The sequence below is a fragment of the Yamadazyma tenuis genome, chromosome 1, assembly GCF_029203305.1.
Source record: "Yamadazyma tenuis chromosome 1, complete sequence".
NCBI classification, from domain to species: domain Eukaryota; kingdom Fungi; phylum Ascomycota; class Pichiomycetes; order Serinales; family Debaryomycetaceae; genus Yamadazyma; species Yamadazyma tenuis.
Window position 1 is genome coordinate 1,600,369 of NC_089461.1, and position 19,528 is coordinate 1,619,896.

General features: G+C 39.7%; 10 protein-coding genes across 10 annotated transcripts; 6 read left to right on the plus strand and 4 right to left on the minus strand. All coding sequences in view use genetic code 12, as the record gives it.

Annotated features, from left to right (window-relative positions):
- Positions 1 to 116: 116 nt before the first annotated feature.
- On the plus strand, positions 117 to 1,814 carry CSR1_1 (phosphatidylinositol transfer protein csr1; the record flags this gene model as incomplete). Its single annotated transcript, XM_006688872.1, has 1 exon — positions 117 to 1,814. One exon carries the CDS (start codon positions 117 to 119, stop codon positions 1,812 to 1,814), a length of 1,698 nt encoding a protein of 565 aa, XP_006688935.1.
- Positions 1,815 to 2,543: 729 nt separating this feature from the next.
- Positions 2,544 to 3,686, plus strand: CTI6 (Histone deacetylase complex subunit; the record flags this gene model as incomplete). Its single annotated transcript, XM_066157516.1, has 1 exon — positions 2,544 to 3,686. One exon carries the CDS (start codon positions 2,544 to 2,546, stop codon positions 3,684 to 3,686), a length of 1,143 nt encoding a protein of 380 aa, XP_066013613.1.
- Positions 3,687 to 3,740: 54 nt separating this feature from the next.
- Positions 3,741 to 5,354, minus strand: VPS45 (vacuolar protein sorting-associated protein 45; the record flags this gene model as incomplete). The annotated part of the gene is made up of 1 exon (XM_006688165.2): positions 3,741 to 5,354. The coding sequence occupies one exon, from the start codon at positions 5,352 to 5,354 to the stop codon at positions 3,741 to 3,743; it is 1,614 nt and encodes a 537-aa protein (XP_006688228.2).
- A 129-nt stretch (positions 5,355 to 5,483) lies between these two features.
- On the minus strand, positions 5,484 to 8,576 carry STE23 (metalloprotease; the record flags this gene model as incomplete). Its single annotated transcript, XM_006688166.1, has 1 exon — positions 5,484 to 8,576. The coding sequence occupies one exon, from the start codon at positions 8,574 to 8,576 to the stop codon at positions 5,484 to 5,486; it is 3,093 nt and encodes a 1,030-aa protein (XP_006688229.1).
- A 288-nt stretch (positions 8,577 to 8,864) lies between these two features.
- RAV2 (RAVE (Rav1p, Rav2p, Skp1p) complex subunit) lies at positions 8,865 to 9,941 on the minus strand (the record flags this gene model as incomplete). Its single annotated transcript, XM_006688167.2, has 1 exon — positions 8,865 to 9,941. The coding sequence occupies one exon, from the start codon at positions 9,939 to 9,941 to the stop codon at positions 8,865 to 8,867; it is 1,077 nt and encodes a 358-aa protein (XP_006688230.1).
- A 226-nt stretch (positions 9,942 to 10,167) lies between these two features.
- Positions 10,168 to 11,802, plus strand: RBF1 (Transcription factor rbf1 (RPG-box-binding factor) (Repressor-activator protein 1); the record flags this gene model as incomplete). The annotated part of the gene is made up of 1 exon (XM_066157517.1): positions 10,168 to 11,802. The coding sequence occupies one exon, from the start codon at positions 10,168 to 10,170 to the stop codon at positions 11,800 to 11,802; it is 1,635 nt and encodes a 544-aa protein (XP_066013614.1).
- Positions 11,803 to 12,070: 268 nt separating this feature from the next.
- PSN45_000774 (uncharacterized protein) lies at positions 12,071 to 14,758 on the plus strand (the record flags this gene model as incomplete). Its single annotated transcript, XM_006688168.2, has 1 exon — positions 12,071 to 14,758. The coding sequence occupies one exon, from the start codon at positions 12,071 to 12,073 to the stop codon at positions 14,756 to 14,758; it is 2,688 nt and encodes an 895-aa protein (XP_006688231.2).
- Positions 14,759 to 15,223: 465 nt separating this feature from the next.
- SSR1 (SWI/SNF and RSC complex subunit Ssr1) lies at positions 15,224 to 15,982 on the plus strand (the record flags this gene model as incomplete). Its single annotated transcript, XM_066157518.1, has 2 exons — positions 15,224 to 15,467; positions 15,723 to 15,982. 2 exons carry the CDS (start codon positions 15,224 to 15,226, stop codon positions 15,980 to 15,982), a joined length of 504 nt encoding a protein of 167 aa, XP_066013615.1.
- A 772-nt stretch (positions 15,983 to 16,754) lies between these two features.
- Positions 16,755 to 18,257, plus strand: PSN45_000776 (metallo-dependent hydrolase; the record flags this gene model as incomplete). Its single annotated transcript, XM_066157519.1, has 1 exon — positions 16,755 to 18,257. One exon carries the CDS (start codon positions 16,755 to 16,757, stop codon positions 18,255 to 18,257), a length of 1,503 nt encoding a protein of 500 aa, XP_066013616.1.
- Positions 18,258 to 18,329: 72 nt separating this feature from the next.
- Positions 18,330 to 19,220, minus strand: PSN45_000777 (uncharacterized protein; the record flags this gene model as incomplete). The annotated part of the gene is made up of 1 exon (XM_066157520.1): positions 18,330 to 19,220. The coding sequence occupies one exon, from the start codon at positions 19,218 to 19,220 to the stop codon at positions 18,330 to 18,332; it is 891 nt and encodes a 296-aa protein (XP_066013617.1).
- Between the last annotated feature and the right edge of the window lie 308 nt (positions 19,221 to 19,528).

The following is a 19,528-nucleotide window of genomic DNA, read 5'->3' on the forward strand; positions in this document are numbered from 1 at the left end:
CAAAATCGACAAATTCATGTGGAAAACTCAAAGCGTGAAAAATAGCTTTTTGGTAGGTATTTAAGAGGAGTTAATTTTTGTTTTTTCAACACCTTGAAATTAATTAAGTGGTAATCATGTCAAGTGGACATCATGCTGGTGAAAAGCCAGGTAGAATCCAGAGTATCAATGCCGATCAGGAAATTGTCTTGAAACAAGTCTGGGCCTATATTTTCAGATTCTTTGGCTATCAACTTGAAATTGATGATGAGGACTTGGCTTACAAGGAATGTTTCGTCAGCTCCACTCGGTGTACTCAATTGACTGATTCTGGATTTGGTGGGTTGAATTATGGGTTGGTCAGAACCGGCACCAAAGATTCAACCACCTCTTCCCATATTTCCCATAAGACCAGCGCCTCCACTTACAGCACCTTGAACAAAAAGAAGAAGCTGGGTATTTTGAAGAGGGGAGGCAACAAGAAAATCGAAGTGCAAGAGGTGAGAGCACCTGCCACATCCAAGAGAATGAAATACATTCAATCCAACTCGTCTTTTGAAAAGTACACTGGAATTGCAATTGATCCAAAGGTTGCCTATGTGTATAACAATTTCTACAAGTCAACTTTTGAAAATAGCGAAGACTACATGAGTGACAACGAAGACTACGGCGAAGTTGATGATGATGATGTTTCGATCAGCTCTTTCTTCACCGCTGAGACATATGTTGATGAACCTGATATGAAGGCGTTTGTGTCAGCTGTGGCGTCGTCAATGAATAAGAGTGCCTCAGCTTCTTATCTAGTAGAAGAAATCAAGGTGAAGCCCAACACTTCTCTCGTCTCTGGAATCAACAAGTATGATCCTAAAAGGTTACACCCAGGTGTTTTCGGTTCTTTGAGAAACGATGCCTTTGACAACTACATCTTGAGATTTGTCAGAGCTAGAAAGTTCAAAACCGAAGATTCAATGCACATGATTTTCAAGGCCTTGGACTGGAGAACTTCGGAAGACTATAGGCCAAATGAGTGGGAAAACGAAGGGGATGCCCCCTCCTACTTGTCAGGTAAAAATCCAGGTTTTATCAGGAACTACACCTCTCAGAAGTCGTTTGTCAGGGGACATGATAAGGAAAGAAGTCCAATTTTCTTCTTTTTTGCCAAGAAGCATTTGATTTCTGAGTCACCATTGGCTGACACACAAAGATTTGCTGTTTGTACCATTGAAAGTTGTCGGTTGTTCTTAAGGGATATTACTGATTCGGTTGACACCTGTTCTATTGTATTTGATTTGACTGGATTCTCCTTGAAGAATGCTGATTACAATGCTATCAAGTTTTTGGCTGAGGTTTTTGAAGCTTATTACCCTGAATGTTTGGGTAAAGTGTTAATTTTCAATGCTCCATGGATCTTTTCAACTGTGTGGAATGTTATTAAGAATTGGTTAGACCCTGTTGTTGCATCCAAAATTCATTTTGCGAAAGATTTCAAGGAGTTGAACAAGTTCATCGACAGAGAATGGATTCCTAAGTCTATGGGAGGTGACGACGATTATGATGGAGAGTACCCAGTTCCAACTGAAAGAGATGGACACTTTATGAAGCAGAGAGATGGAGATTTCTCAAGGTTGATGAGGAAAAGAGATGAAGTGATATTGAAGTTTTTATCCACTACAAAGAAATGGATTGAGGCTACCGACCCGGAAATAAGTGACAAATACTTGCAAGATAAGATCAATTTGTGTGGAGAGTTGGCTTATACTTACATCCAGTTAGATCCATACCTTAGGTACCCAGGTTTCTATGATAGAAATGGACTGTTGCAAGTTTCCTGCTAAACGGCTCAGCTCCAATTATTTTTAACCATGTATTTTTTATTGAATCCCCACAATACACACTTTATGTTTGTTGGCTTTTTACTAGATAATCACATTTCAATCAAGGTTTTGGGGTCCCTCAATAATTTCCACTTTAGGAAATCAAAAAGTAGAAGAGGATGTACCAGGAGATCAGGGACAGATTAAACTTGGGAATGCACCTACTGTGTCTCGAGAACAGTGGCTGTGAGTGTAGTGTTGATGTAGACTTAGGTCATAAGAATTTGTTCTCTTTTATCATCATCAATAATATAGAATTTGCGAAAATCATAGTAACTGGATAATTAGAACCAGCTTATGAAAATTCCTTTAGAAATCTCCAAAAAATACGGATGATTAGCATTCATATTAAGCTCCCCACCAATAACTAATAGGATACCCATCCTTCCATTAAAGTGCTTATTATTCTAAAGAATTACTGGTATATTCAACGGTCGTGTAGAGTCATTATGTTTCTATTGCATAGATCTGGTGTAGTGCTGATGGCATACTACTACAGACCTACCATCACAAGTGACCCTCGATAAATAATTATGAAGCTAACACCTACACCTTTCACGTCAAAAATGAATTGAATCAATCAAACATTATTGCTGGCTCTTCGCCTTACCTTAAAGGCCGATCGCTTACAGAAACCGCGAATTTTTTGATTAAGAGACAAACTTCAAAATATAATATTCACCATAAATTATGTCACGAAGATCCACTAGAAGGAATTATAGTGAGCGAGTTGGTTCTCAGACCGAAGACGAGGTGGTAGATGGCACACAACTTACACTTCTACCCAATGGAGATGACGACGAAGTAGATGAAGAAGATGAACTAGAGGTGACCAGATGCGTATGTGGGAACGATGATTTAAATTCGGACACCATTAACCCAGCAATGGCAAGCTTGTTGCAGGCTGAGTATCAAATAAAGGTTGATCAGGGTTTATTTATCCAGTGTGATAAATGTTCAGTCTGGCAACATGGATACTGTGTTGGGTTATTCACTAATGATGATGTGCCTGATAAGTATTGGTGTGAGCTATGTAAACCAGACTTACACATATTTATTCACGAGTCCAGTGACAGTAACAGAACCCTATACAGACCCGTGAATGAAAAACGGAAGAAGCTCATTGCCGAGAATGACAAGTTCACCAAAAGAAAATTCACGAGGAAAGATAGAAGAAGTTACGATTATGATGAGCAACTTCAGAAAGCATTAAGAGAAAGTGCCAAAGAAAGTGGGATACCAATTGAGGAACAGACGAGAAGGAATGAACGATCAAGAGAATCCAGTTCCAAAGAGTCAAAATCTGATACTGAAAGCCCCACCCAAATCCCTGTTAAAGATGAAAAGCCTAATGAAATCCACGAAGACGAGACCAATAATGAAATAGGTGATGAAGAAGATGAGGTTGAAGGCGAAGAAGAAGGTGAAGAGGATGATGAGAATTCTGAAATAAAGAAGGAGGCAGCCAAGAAGAAATCCTTAAAGAGAGCTAAAAGAAAAGAGGGTAGCAGAGCTAAACCTAAGAAACAAAAGACTGATTCCAACAATAGCAATGGTTCAGGCTTGTCGAAAGAAGAGTTGATCAACCAATCCTCCAAACCAAGATTTGTCAATGATAAATCAAGCATATATGAATTAAGGAAAAGAATCAGTGCCATATTAGAATGGTTAAGCAGATCACAATTAGAACTCGGAGACGAAAAAGAATTGAAGAGTAGCATGACTAATGATGTTACGTTGATTGAAAATTACGAAGAGAACTTGGGCTTAATGCAATCGTTGACTGTCAAGATTTTGAATTGGGAAGAAAAGTATGGAAAGTATGCTCCTTAATCATAATCTTAATATAGACACAATATTTGTTAGATTTTGTTGATGAAATGTATATTAGTTGATAAAATCATAAAGCTCTTCGAGCCATTCATTACTGTTTATGATCTTGTCACTTCCAATAATCAAATTGAATCTCCTGTTTGTGTCGTTGAAGTCCCTGACAATTTTTGCTTCTTCATAGGTAACACCATTTTTGAAATAAATGATCACATCTTGAACTATATTTGACTCCTTCAAAGTATCGGGCACCAAAGTATTCAAACCATGGCCATTACCATCTGCACGCAACAAAAGAAAGTCATTCAAGAAATCTTTGAGTGGTGGATTATACTGCAAGAATATGTTATCAATTTCGTTAGTATTACTGAAATTCTTGAAGAACTTCTTGAAGTTGTTCTCTTCCTCTTGCTTGGGATGCTTTATCTTGCTGCTGAAACTTTTGCTGAAGTTGTTTAAAAGTTTCAACTGAACCAACGAAGGTTCATTCAATAAGCTCACAAACCTTCCTATATGATCACCACTAAACCTAATTGAATAAAGTAGGATTAATTTTATTTTATGATTCATGCTCACAGAATCGTTAGACAATATTCTGATTAAGCTATTTTCCACATTAATCTTCGTATCAAGATTGCAGATAATTGTTTGCTGTAACTCACTTATTTCCCACAAGTTTTGTTTTGAAATTTGTGCATCTAGCTCGGTTAAGACATTTAAATGCTTCATAATGTTACTCAGCTTCTTCTTGAAATCAGGTAGTCTGGTCAAGATCTTCTTCAACTCAACAAGGTTAGAAGTCTTAACATTTGCATTTGACTCTTTTTTGAATTTCTCTACCTTTGTTTGAAATAACTCTGTCAAATCACCATAGTTCAAATAAAGAGACTGGCTCAAGAAATCATCCAGTTGATCATCAAGTAGAATCTTTTCACCATTTATTTCAACGATATTCTTATTAATTCCAATAAGCTCATGAATCATGGCTTGATAAGTCCATGGATTAATTAATGGGGTGATAGGATCATTGAACCTATCGAATAATAATAATACCGGTACAGTATCATAGTTCAAGTTCTCAAACAAGTTGTTGTTTAGATTCGAGTTGATCTGATACAAGATTTCACTTGATAACTTCTTTAAACTTAAAGAGTTGTTTTCATACTGAATTATGGGGAATTTCTTAATGGAGAGCAATAAACTCACTAACTTGTTCGTTTCGTCAATAATTGAAGTAGAAGTTATAGTAAATAAGTTGGCATTGATAACCAAGTAATCTTGAAATAACTCCACAATGTTACTAACAACCTCAAACTTATCACTTTCTGCTATTCTTTCCAACTGGTTCTTGTTGATGATATTATTAAAGTACACCTTGTAATCATGAAAGTGAGGCGCTTGGAGCTCCTTGGTCAAAAACTCTATTGAATCAGTCACAGGCTTAATGTACACGATACAATTCAAGTGTTTCATTTGATCCAACTGATGGAAGTTTTCTATGAGATCAATTAAGATGATATCTTGCAGTAAAAGTTGAGATTGACTGTAACAGATGGATATGATGCTCATAGTAAACTTATCCACCAAAAGGACTCTTCCTTTGGCTTCATCAATATTGCTATCTTTGAATACCTTGTCGAAGTAGGTGTCATTCACCTTATATAAATTCATTGTCATTGAGCTCACAACTGATTAAACTCTTCAAAGGTTGAGATCTTAACAAGTTATCCACAAAACAATAATCGGTTCCGCGTTGCTCTAAAAATGAGCTTAGCTATTATTCTAAAAGTTCTAAAAAAGTTATAAATGCAGTTCAGCGTAATGAAAGTTCGACATTGGCTCAACTGAGGCAGGAATCCCAGCTTTAGGGAAATCCTTGAACTCGTTGAACTTGATTCTTTTATCACTGAAATCTGGGAACCATTCTTCCATTTTAGTCTTGATTTCCTGCAATAAGTTCGCTTTAAAGTCAGAAGATTCATTCTTTTGCTTAGTCACGCTACCAACCAACTCTTCAATATTATCTTCATACCTTTCAATCAATTCAATGATTTCAGAGTCACTAGAACCAATAATACTCTTCAATGCCACAAACTTGCTCTTGTGGGAATTGAGGTTCAATATAAACCTAGGAGCCTTGCTAGTAGAAGGTTCAATGAACTTGTTATAGAACTCAATAAGTTGATCTTGAGTTAAAGTCTCAATGTGATCAACCAATTTCTGGTTGGCCTTGAAATCGAAATGGCCATCAGTGATAGAGTTCCAAAATTTGCTTGACTCTTCACCTAAGTTCTTCAATTTTATCAACTTCTTATCAATTAAAGTCTTCTTGTACTTTTCGAATTCGTCAGAAGTCATGTCAGCCAATTTGTCCTTCATCATAGAGAAGAAGTTTTCGATTCTTGATCTCAAGTAATTGGGAGACTTTTCAGATTGAACCAAAACTCTGTAACCCATATAGTTTCTCAAGATCCTGGTTCCAGAGAAAACAACGTATCCCAATTGCTCTTTAGTCCTAAGCTGGTTGAAACATGGTTCATGGAATATAGTTGATATTAACTCTGCAAGACTTCTTTGTTCATAATCGGTTGGTTTGCAAATCTTGACGAAGTAGTCAATAGACGAGTTCACATTTTCTACATCATCCAAATCCAAGTCCACTATCACATTGACATCACTAGTGTGGCTTTGTAATTTGATCATTTTGTGAACATTGTTGAGGTTAGTGTCGAGCTTGGGAATGTCACTAAAACTCTTGCCAATCAAATCAACATATTTGTTTAATTGTTCCATGTTAAGATTACCTACCAACAAGGACTCAACAAACACATTACTGAATAAATCTTCCTTAATGAAGCTGGTCAAAGCCTCATAATTTATAGCCTCCAACACGGGAATCTTATCATTTGTCAAATACGTTCTCTCATTAACCATAGTCAAAAAGTTGGTGTTGATCTGCAAGTATGGAACCTCATATCCAAAGTTTTTGAAGTCTTGCAACAATTTGAACTTGATTAATTCGAACTTATTTACAGCTGGCTGGAAAGAAATGATTTTAGCCAATACTTCCTTTAATAAGGTAAAAATCTTATCGTTATATCCGTTCAACTTCACAAGTATACCGTCCCTCCATTGGTTGACAGATAATGACAATCCAACTGTAGAAGCGTAGTAGCTGATGTCGTTAAGCTCATCATCCAACAAGTCACAGAATAATTGAGTTTTAATTGAGGATTCAATACTGTCATTCGATTTAGGTAAATGCAAGAACAAATGAAGGATCAAGTTTGGCACATTGAACTGATCATCCTGTTTAAACCAAACTTGGAATTGATTATCATCTTTAATCAAGAACGGAGACTTCAAAGGTTCGGAATTGGGCATGTTCTTATTAAGGATCTCGAAGTTCTCTGGTATGAAAGGATTTTTCATTGGTAAATTGAAGTTTTCATTTAATGAGCAAGATTGGATTCTTTGGATCAACTTTTTATCAATATCATCATATTCATAGCTAGTTCCATACCACTTTTCCTTTTTGGTGAAACCGGAGAACGTTTTGGCTGAAACTTGAAGTCTCAAGTTTTCTAAGCATAAGAAGTTACCGAATTCAGTTATAACATCTGGATTGAATTTGGTCTTTGAAGTGTAATTAAACATCCACTTGGAAGGAATATTTGACGCAAATTTGTATAAGCTATTACTCATCCGACTAACTGTTTGAGCGGCATTTTGCTTTTGCTTGAATCTAAAGTTGATTTCGTTGGTCTTTCTAATTTCATCGAATAACCATTCCTGTGGAGATAAGCTTTTGATCAACTTAAGATACTCAAAGATATTCACCACGATGTCCTCGTAGTTTTCTAATCCCTTCGGAGTCAACTCACATTCAATAACGAACAACGCAGAACCGGAGCATACTTTAGTGCTACCGCAACTCAAGGAGCTAATCAAACCCAACTCATTGAGATGATAGTAAATAGAACCTCTACTTTCGTGGCCAATCAAATGGCTGTAGTAACCAGCTGGTAAGTATTCCCAATTAGAATCCTGATCATCTGGAATCATAAAAGTTAACTCCATTTTGTTCGTATCCATAATAGATTTTGCCTTGGTACACTTGACCAAACTGTCTTCATTATAAACGACTTCATTGTTGTAATCAGGTCTCTCTGGCAAGTGCTTGTTTGCGATGGAACTGAACTTTTCTATAGCAAACGCAGTCAACTCATCCAAGGACTCCTTTCCCAATATAACCAAATTCATCAAGTTAGAAGAATAGTTCTTATCATGGAAATCCAACAAAATTTCTCTAACATTTAGGCTCTTGGACAATGGCTCATCACCCAAAGTCACATGGTTTCCAGTGGAGAAATGGTTATAAGGATGCTTGGGATTGGAAGTCAGTTTTTCCAATTGGTAGAATCTCCACAAATCATTCTGCAAATTCTTCTTGTTTTCACTGTCAACAGCGTTTATTTCCCTGTCCTTGCAAGACTCGTCAAACAATGGCTCGATGAAAAACTGGGCAAATCTGTCCAAAGCTCCTTCCAAGTGACCAGAGTTGACTTCAAAATAGTAGTTTGTGTGCTCGAAAGATGTAAAAGCGTTAGAATGCCCACCATGGTTGGACAAATATGAAGCATACTCATTTTCCAGTGGGTACTTCTTCGTACCCATGAACAACAAGTGTTCACAGAAATGGGCCAAGCCTGGGATTTCAAAGTCCTTGTCTTTGTAAGAACCAACGAATACGTCCAAACCTGCGGCCGACTTGTCAGTTTGGGGATCATGGATCAACAACACTTTTAGTTCATTGGAAAGTTTGATGAACTTATACTCTCTATCATCCACTAAAGGCTTCTCGATATTATCTGCCAACACTTCGTAAGACATGTTTAAGGATATTGTTGGTCACTAGCTAATGTTATCTAGTGTGAAATCTTGTGAAATCGCGGTTGGATTTTTCGCCATCAAAATTATACTAGGTAGAACTACGATAACGCATTAGCGTGGAGGGGGAACTGTGGTATGACCAGATAACTAGTACCAGGTACAAAGACTCACTTGATCTACATATACAGGGTTTTTTTCTTTAGGAGAAAGAAATTACATCCACAAACAAGAAATCAAAAGATAGAATGACTGCAAAAAAAAGGTAGCGTTCATTAATCATTAGTGCTGCTATACAGAGGAAATTCCGTCTAGGTTCTGAAGAAACAGGCTCAAAAGGTATTCAATGGAATCCAATTTGGTGAAGACACTGGTCAAAATCGGGTCTGGAGAGCTCACATCAATTTTGGTGTTAACCATCACCACCATATCATTGAAAGTCACACACTTGGTGATGTAATCCACGGGATCTAACTTGGGTTTGAAGTTCAAGGAGTTCAACATGTTGTTCAAGAAGTTGGAGTCCCTCAAGGTTTTCAACTTGGAGTCCAAATCGCTTAACTTCAAAGGCTCGCTTTTCAATTGAGGAGTGGAAGCGGCTGTGGAAGGAGCACCCGATGTAGTTTGAATACTGGGAAGCTTCATTTCTTCTCGGATGTTGTCAACGTACGACTTTCCATTTTCGATCTTGGACCATGGAAGTTCGTTAATGATGTGTAATTTCTTCAAGTCGATACAAATCTCTGCCTGGTTCAAGTACAAGTCTATTGCGATGTTGGAGGGGAGCTCTGGCCGAAAGAAGTCGGCTTGTATTACATTATTTGGAAACACAAGATTGGGATTCAAGGGGATCTGGAGACTCTGCTTACTTATAGATATATTCGATAATAACTTGTTGAACAAATCAATTAAAACGTTATGATTCAAGTCGCAAAGATGCGAGCCGTGCTGGTTCATTTCTATGAACTGCTGAAGATTATCGATAGAACTATCCAAAGCCTTCTTGGCAGTGATGATCTGATGTAGGAGAACAGGCTTGATCAAGTCCAACTTATGGATCACCTTGTTGAAATTAGATTGGTGCAACATGATGCTCAACTGAACGATATACGGACCATCCCGGATGAGAATACCTTTCAAGATCTCCAGCTTATTGGAGGTCAACGGAAGTTTTACTGGAGGTCCTCTTAGTATTTGCTGGGTTGGGTCCGGGTGCTGGGGAGTATTGTATAAGAGGAGATTGGAGCAAAGGTCAAGAGTCTCGATCAATTGCGGGAGCTCAGGTACAATCACCGATGTGATATACCAATGGAGTTCTTTATCGGCATTTGCTATTTGAGTATCATGGATTTGCTGAATTATAGACATTGGCCACAGTTTAAGGTACGCGCGGCGGTCCTGGTTATAACAGCTAGCCTATAATATTTACGTGCATATACCGATTGGATATTTTTTGTGCGCAGTGTCAGGGTCATAAAACCAACAACAAAAAATTTCATAAGGATACAAGACCTAATAATTGTACAGGAGCAATACATTGTATACAAGATTTCCTGCACTATCATCACCAAACCTACCACATATCAACTATCAAATGGTCAAAACCAAGCCTAAGAAAGAGTCGGATGCTAATCAGATCCAGTCACTTGGTCACCAGTCACCTCAAAATCAACAACAATCGCCGGGGCTTCAACATCTCCTCCCTCAACATCAACAAATATCGATTGCAGGAAATGGACCTGACACCAAGTTATCCCTCCAGGATCCACGTCAACATCAACAGTATAACCAGCTCTTGAGTCAAATGCCAATGAGCCTGTTGCAGCAATTGAGTAATAGTATTGGTCAGGATTATCGGGGAATGCCTCAACAACAATCTCAACCGCAACAACAACAACTGCAACAACAAACCCTTGGCCAATCTGGTTACCCTGGATACTCCGACATGTTACAACAGTTGCAACATCAAGGAATACAGCAACAATCGCATACTCAGATCCAGCAGTTACAGGCTGCGGCCGCTGCTGCTGCTAATGCCAACAACCCTCAATTGAGTCAGCAATTGAACCAACAAATAAGCCAACATTTGGGCCAACAGTTGGGCATGGGACAAGTTGGTCAGATGAACCAGATGGGGCAGCTTAACCAGATGAACCAAATGGCGCAACGAGGCCAGTTGACTCAACAACAATTGCAGCAGTATCAACAGGTCCAGTTGCAGCAGCAGTTGCAACAACAGCAACACGCTCAACAGATGCAAGTGCAGATGCAACAACAGCACCAGCAGCAACAGCATCAGCAGCAGCAACAACAACAGCAACAACAGCAACAGCACCAAGGTATTCAGGGACTTGCTGGTTTACCTCGAGGTAATGCGATGGGATATGAAGAGACTGACGACTCGAACCTCCAATCACGTTATTTGGAGAACGAAATCATCAAGACGTTTCAGACCAAATCTGAGTTGGTAAAGTTTGTTAAAACAACCTTGAATGATGAAGAGCAGTGCCGTATAGTTATCAGTTCGTCCAAACCCAAGGCAATCTACTTCCAGTGTGAGCGGTCGGGGTCTTTCCGCACGACCGTTAAAGACGCCAGTAAAAGACAGAGAGTGGCCTACACCAAGCGTAACAAGTGTGGATATCGGCTAGTGGCTAATTTGTATCCTCCAGAAAAGGATAGAAGAAAGTCCAAACGGGATACTACCAATAACTTGGATGATAAGTTAAACGACTTTGACCAACAGAGTGGGTCTCCATCTGATGGTTCAGAGATGTGGATTTTGCGAATGATTAACCCCAAACACAATCATGCTGCTGATCCTCCTAATATGAGCAAGAAGAAACGGACCAGAAGCTCGAGAATTTTGGTTGAAAAGCCATTGCCTAAGCCCCAGGGAATGGATATTAATGCCTCGTACCAACTTGGCGGACAACAACAATCTTCGCCTCAGACTCAGAATCAACAACCCCAGCAACAGCACATGCTCAATGGCCAATTACACTCTCAGCTCCAGATGCACTCTCAAATGCATGGCCAGCTCCCTGTTCACGTCCATTCTGGGCAACAACACCAGGATTTGCAAGATCCTGATGTGTTAGCTGCCATAACTAATAATGTGGCCGCGGCTGCTGCGGCTGCGGCGGTGATGAACCACCCTCCAGTTGAATCCATTGACCCAAATGTGGATCCAAGCGTCCAGGATCATGATCACTCCCACTTGCGTTAACCCCGGTATTTCTACCCTATTCTCCAATTTTCGGCCCTCTCCCCCTTTTTGCTTTTATTCGTAATTTGAAAAATTGTACTTTATATGTATTAATATAAACCTAGAGATGTTTTGTGCGTATGTAGGATTAATCACCTTTTTTGTGCCATTTCACTCGCGCTAGACGAGATTAAGGATAACGGAAAAGATAAATAAGTGAAACTTGAGTTTTAGGGGCTTCTCATTTTTAATTACAAAACACGTCTTCCATAACATTATGGTATCTTTAATGGATAAAGCGACCAAGAAGTTGCGTAGCAAGAAGGATGAAGACTCAGATGTTTCAAGAAGTAGTAGTCTCTCGCGGTCCTTCTCAAGAAAGAGTAAAAAAGAGAAGGAGGAAAAAGACAAGAAAAGATTAAGCGGATTGAAGTATTCCAATAAAAGCAAAGACTCGGTTAACCTGATAGCCTCGTCCAAGAAAAGTGTTGAATTGAAATCTAGAAAGAAGGAAGAAAAGAGAGAAGCTCCAAAACTTGAAGAACCAATACCAGTGGTACCACCTTCTAACAAACTCACAATTGCAGATGAAGAACCATCATCTCAACTCAAAGAAACTGCTGATGTTACGGCTTCTTCCAGTGAACCAGAACCTGTTAAAGCTGAGTCCACACCAAAGGAAGAAGTAGCATTGATAGAAGCCGATGTTCCTTCGCGTTACGATGACCTTTCCCCAAACACACCTCTTAGTCCAACCCACCAACCACTTCCAATTCCTCTTGCCGATGAACGTCAACCTTTACTTGTCCCACCTTCGTCCTCCTCCTCAGCTATTGTCCCAACTGACCTTGATCCTTATCAATCCACATACTTGACCTGGAACTACTTAGGAACTCCCGTCTTGAGTATTGGTCTTATTATCTTAGCTATTATTGTAATAATATTTTGTTTCCTTTATCATGATTTCAACGTAGATATCCAGAACTCAGTACATCCATCCTTGAATTCCATCAATCTCATCGGCATTAATCTGGAAGGTGTGGTGGTAAGAGTTGACTGTTCCATGCTTATTAACTATAACAACGTGTCAAACAGCATTTTTCTGAAGGGGTACATGTTGGCAGGTTTATTGGTAGGAGCGGTTCAGGTCAGACCAAAGGATCATATCAATATAACCATCAACCATTTGGAGTCTTTGAACGTTACAACTCCTGTTTTGAATGTCAATTTGACCAACAATGCTATTAGCCAATTTGAGTTCGAATCCACGGTAAGTGTAAGTGATACCAACTTGATCCGGTTATTGAATCAATTACTCAGTGAAGATGAAAGTGAAATAAACCTCCAGGCTCTGTTCACAGCAGATATCTTCTCAAAGTTCATCATTCTTCATGATAGACCTTTATCGATGGAGCAGAACCTTACTTTCTCCAATAAGTTGGACTCGAACCTCAGCTTAGAAAATACCTCTGTCACCTACAACGAGAAAGAAAGACGAATTGAATTCAATGCTACCACGCAATATCCCAATGAACTTGCTGCAAGCTTCTTACAAGAGTTCCCGGAATACCAGTTGATGCTTAATTGCGAGGACCGTTTGGTTCATATTGGTGACATCGATCTTCTGCTTCACACAGACGGGTTCTCAATAAGCGGGTGTGTTTCTGAATTAGATTATCCAACAGACCTGTGTTTGAACAAGTTGATGTCTGACTTGATAGAGGAGGAACAAACAGACTTGTTTGTGCGGGCATCCACTAATAGCTCGTATCCTCCTTGGCTTAACCATATCGTTACCAATGTGAATGCTAAGGTTCCAAGTGTTCCTATTGAATTGCAACCTTTAGAGTTTGATTTCCGTAATGTGGAGCATATGAATATCACCCTTACTAATTACGGCATTATTGGTAATGTCATTGGAAATACAGGTCTTCCGGTGGAGTTGAGTATCGATATGGATGTCCATAGTAGGCAGGTATTGCTCTCATGCTCTTGTTCTATTGATGATGGCACTTTGGTACTGGAATTCGAGATCTCCAAGTTGGATCCACAGTTGGTGGCCAAGTTCTTGAGCAAAGGGGTTTTACAATTAGGCTTGAACGCTTCAGTAAATCAATTGAAAGTTAAAGTTCCGATGCTCAGGTCTTCAATTGAAGTGTTTCATGCGCAAATGACGAGAAATATCAAATTGCAAAACAAGCTCGATATCAACCAACTTAACAAAACCGTTGAAGTCTCGAGTGTCAATATTGCTGGAATTAGCCCTGAAAAATTGGATCTTTCAGTGGAATGTTTTGTGGAAATACAGCAGCTTGGTATAACTATTGACGAAACGGTAGAGTTAAGTCTCATTTTCAATGGTACAGAGATTGGAGTTGCATCAATAGACCGAATTTTGCCAGGAGAAGCCCTTAATATAGGTATAACAGTTTGGAAAGATAAGCACAACTACATTAACAGGTTCATCAACCAGTTTTTATCGAAAAAGCGGCAGTTCATTGATATTGGGTTTTTGCAGCCTCAACTACTTTCCAAACTGACTATAGAAGGTATCCTGGTCCCCGAAGTCTTTTTTATGTTCGGTAACACACAAGAGCGTGTTGACACCTTTATTGTTTCATCTACCATTCACATACTTGGATCCGACGTGGAGTTGGAGATTTTTAATCCACTCCAAAATCAGGATCTCGAGGTGGAACTCACACTGGTAAACGCTACTCACGAAGGCGAAATGATTGGAGAACTCACCAAGTCTCACTTGATGGTGCTAAAGCCTGGAATCACGAAAACCGGCCGAATCCCCATTCGTGTCACCGGGATTGGAGGTGATATTCTTAGAAAGGCCATCAATGGACTGCTCAAAGTCAATATTGATGCAAAATTTCAATTGAGCATCGGGAGAGAAAACTACAAAAACCCATTCGAGATAGGGCTCGAATACCAAGGTAACGACATGAAGGCCAACATTCGGTTTTGAAGATCGGCCAAATTTAACGAATTACGAATGTATTTATAGAGATATATTAGGGCTTATTTTAATGAAGGAAAATAAATGCGTCAAGGAAACGTAAAAATAGACGTAAAAATAGACGTCAATAAAGGCTTCAGGAATGCCTGGTAGGGATGTAGAAGAATGACTTTGAGACACCTCGACTCCAAAGTCCACCACACCAATCTAAAAGATTTGCCTCAAAGGGTGTGCTTAATTTGGAGAAATATAATACCCAACTCCAGACCTAAGCTCCATATGGAACCCCAGGAACCCCAAAAGTCTAGACCTGCGAATTATGTTTTTTACTTAAAATAGTAACAGTCGCACCAAATCTCGAGAATGTTTACACGTAAAATTTTCATTCACTGATCCCACTTTAAAACAAAGCCAACAAAGCCAACAAAAACACATCTTTTTGTTACACACCCTTCATCACACTCGCTTTAAATCATGAAGGTCTCCTCGTTGTCATCCTCGGTCGTTTTGGTCTTAGCTGCTGCGCAATACGCTGTTGCCACCCCTCCAGCCTGTTTGTTGGCTTGTGTATCACAAGTTACCAAAAAATCAGACTGTTCTGCTTTGAACGATTTGTCATGTATTTGTGGTACTCAATACGACAAAGTCGAAGACTGCTTGAACAGCATCTGTCCTGAAGGTGTTAGTGATACTGCCGTGTCTGCTTTCGAAAGTGTATGTTCACCATATGCTAAGTCGTCATCGTCTTCGTCATCATCCACACAAGCGTCGTCTTCTTCCAAAGCTTCTTCTTCTTCCGAAGCGCCTTCTTCTTCATCCACCACCTCGTCGTCTTCGTCTTCGTCGTCGAGCTCTTCTGCTGAAGTGAGCTCTTCCACCCAGGTGAGCTCGTCTACCGAGTTGTCATCTTCTTCATCTACTGTTGAGTCTTCGTCTTCCGCTATCAGTAGCTCATCCGAAGCTTCTTCTTCAGTCGAATCCTCTAGTGAGTACTCGTCTTCCGAAGAGTTGTCTTCTACTGTAGCTGATTCTAGTTCAGAAGAACCAGCCACATCCGAAGATTCTACAAGTCTTGCAGCCGTTGCTGTCACCACTTCTTCCAAGAGCTCTTCCACTTCGTCAGCAGATCCAACCTCGACGTCTATTGCTGAAAAGACCTCTAGTGATATGGCCAACAACAAGGCTGTTTCTTTCGGAGCTGTGATTGGTTTGATGGTCGCTGCTTTGGTTTAAGGGGATGTCTATTTGTAGTAGATATCAAGGGTTAATAATATCATCTTGTGGGTAAACACTGGCACTTCTTGCTGGTGTGCCCAGTTTATACCATTTTAGGCTAGGTTTAGGAAATAGATATCCTGTAAAAGAAAAGTGCGGTCTGCACTCGTAGTTTCATTCAACCCACCTTGCATTTAGGGGTATCGAGATTGCCAATTGACTGTGACTTTTTTGAAGGGGGGATTCGTAAAAGTCACAAATTTCACACTTTTCTATGCAACTGAGTAGTCCAAACAAAATTTATAACAATAATTTATTCTACAGGGGAGGTAAAATCACCAAAAAATCATCACCAGGTACCGAAGAGAATTTAAGGTTCAAGACCGGTCCAACAGCAGTCAAAATCAATAATTTCTTGCCAGTAATCTGTATTATTATGGATCGGTGTTCCGGTTGCTCATGCTCACTCATGGACGCTTTTTGCAGCAATCAACGAAAAACCGGGACACCGGTTTACCCAAAATTGACCTGAATTTGTCGTACTTTAAATTGAGTTGCCACCAAATAAACCGGTGGCCGTGACTCTGGATAATTAGGGTAGAGCAACCAATAAGCATATAAGATCCCTTGGAACCGTTCGCTTTCTTGCGTTATAATTGAATCAATTACGATTTCATTCTATCGGAGTCTCCGCGGATTCATTTTACAGATAAGAAAATACAAATACATTTTAATATAAGGTATTGTAACTCCCCTTTGATCTGACAAGAACATCTACCCTTGAATAGATATGCAATTAAGAAAAGATAAATGGTCTTATGATCACGAAAAGGACAGCCCGAGGGCCATGGAATCCATTCCATACAGCCTTTACTATGGAACTTTTGTCGACACCCCAGAGCTTGGAGAGATCAGAATCAGGACCAAGTGTTTAATAGGAGTCAACCAACAAGGAGTCATTGATTTTATTCACCCTGATGTGGAACAGCCGTCAGTGCTTGAAGTGTTCAAACACAACTACGTCCACTTTGATAGTGTTCAATCGTACTTTAAGTATGTGGATGTGTCTAAGAGCCCCAGTCAATTTTTCTTCCCCGGTTTCATTGACACACACATTCACGCTTCACAGTACCCCAATGTCGGTATAGGTTTGAACATTCCCCTTTTGGACTGGTTGAAAATCTATACCTTTTCTTTGGAGAACTCCTTCAACAAGGAAAACTTTAAGGTTGCTAAGGATATTTACACCAAAGTGATCAAGAAGACTTTAACCAACGGAACAACTTGTGCTTCGTACTTCACCACCATTGATACCGACACCAGTAAGTTGTTTGGAGACTTATTGTTGGAGTTTGGCCAAAGAGGATTTGTGGGTAAGGTTTGTATGAACCACAATACTGATTATCCTGAGTACCAAGAAACCGAAGCAGAAAGTTTAAATTCCATCAAACACTTGATAGAGTACTTTGATGGCAAAAACCCCGAACCAGAAACATTGGTAAAGCCAATAATCACTCCACGGTTTGCTCCCGTTTGCACCAGGTCGTTATTGAAGAAGTTGGGCCAGGTTTCAACTGAAAACAACTTACCAATTCAAACTCATATTAGTGAGAACAAGGGAGAAATCCAGTTGGTGAAAAAGTTGTTTCCAGAATGCCAGAACTATGCTTCTGTTTATGATGACCATAACTTACTTTCCAGTTCCACGATCTTGGCTCACGCAATCCATTTATCGGACCTGGAATGTAAGTTGATTAAGAAGAAAAGCTGCTCCATCAGTCACTGTCCTACTTCCAATACTTTTATTGCCAGTGGAGAAGCTCCTGTAAAGCAGTACTTGTATAAGCACAAGATCAATGTTAGTTTAGGAACGGATATCAGTGGTGGTTTTGACCCGCTGATTTTGGGAATTGTGAGACAAAGTATCTTGGTAAGTCACCACTTGTCGATGAAAACCAATAACAACTCCGACAAGTTAAGCTTGAACGATGCTCTTTACATGAGTACTCAAGCAGGTGCCATTGCTGTTGGTATGGAGTCTGAGATTGGGACATTTGATATTGGGAAGAAGTTTGACTCTCAATTGATTGATTTGGGAGGAATGAGCAGCAGCATTGATTTGTTTGATTGGCAACTTCCTAATAAAAGTGACGATCAAGACGAGTTGCAGTCAAAGATCCTCAACTTGTTGAACAAGTGGGTATTTTCTGGAGATGATAGAAACTGTTTGAAAGTTTATGTCAATGGCAGGTTAGTTTTGGATAAGTCCAATCAATGGGTATTAGTTAATTAAAAGAGTACTTTATTACTTCTAGGTTTAGGTAGGTTATCTAATAAATATCAAAAATTAAGTGTTTTGCAGACTCTAATGGATAGTGTAGTTGTGTTTGCCAAAATTGGGGGTTCCTCCAAGGCTGCCGAAGATGTCTCCCACATAATTCAGACATTTAACTCCTTCAGCGTAAACCTCATCCCAATTCTCCACTATATCTTCAACAACAGGGTATCCTCCCAAGAATAAGTTATCTAATGCCAACTGGAATCCTCCCTTGTTGAAATTATTGAAAAAATCCACAGAATCGTCAACCGATGGTGGAGGTTTCACAAAATTGGAAATGCTTCTCATTACAATTATCCGATCAAAGGACACTCTGTGCAGCTTTGCCATACGCAACAACGACTCCAAAGTCCCATTCTCTTCCTGAGCAGAAGAACAGTAGTATGCTGTGTTGTTGGTGACCATCAGAGTATAGTCCATGAAGAAGTCGCTCATTCTATGTCCGAAAAAATAGTTGTCCAGAGTGGTAACATCACAAGCCATCACAGTTGGGGGTTCTCCCCCAGGACCATCATACATGTTTCTTAACAAGATGTTCTGAGGAGTTCCTGATTGTAACGAAGCCTCATTCTTCTTTGCTGCTCTAATTGCCCTATCTCTCAAGTGTTCATTGAGTTCATAAATTTCCGTACCATAAACGGCATCTGGGTAGGTGAAAGGGTCCTTGGCACCATAACTAAAATAGCCAGATGGCCAATCTTTGTACGCAACCGGTAATTCTCTGGAATCTATTTGGTACATAAGTCCCACTTGAATAGCATATTTGGCAAATGTTACCGAACCAGTGGTTACTCTCAGTGGTTCCCCGCCACCGATACCATTGAGAAGGAAGTATGTCCTTGATAAGTCGAACTGAGGATTAAGGAGAAGTGCCATCATTGAGTTGGAGGCATTAATTTCGCCTTCTCCCGTGGTCATATGGCAAATACTGTAGTCTTGAACACAATGAACTTGTGGGAAGAGGAGGGACAATCCTGGAACTGTTATATGATGGGGGAAGTCTATTTTGCTGTTCCAAGCTTCTTGTTCTGGTATAAACATTGTAATGATGAATACTTTCGGCAGGATGCCATGAGATTGAACTAAGGAAGTAGAAAACCTAAACGGTAACGAGGTACACTTGAAAGCTCCCAACACAATGAAGAGAACTACCCAGAGCAAGAGACCAGCGCTTCCCTTCGAGCGTGCGGTAAACAGCGGTGATATTGGCAGTTGTTTCATCTCTA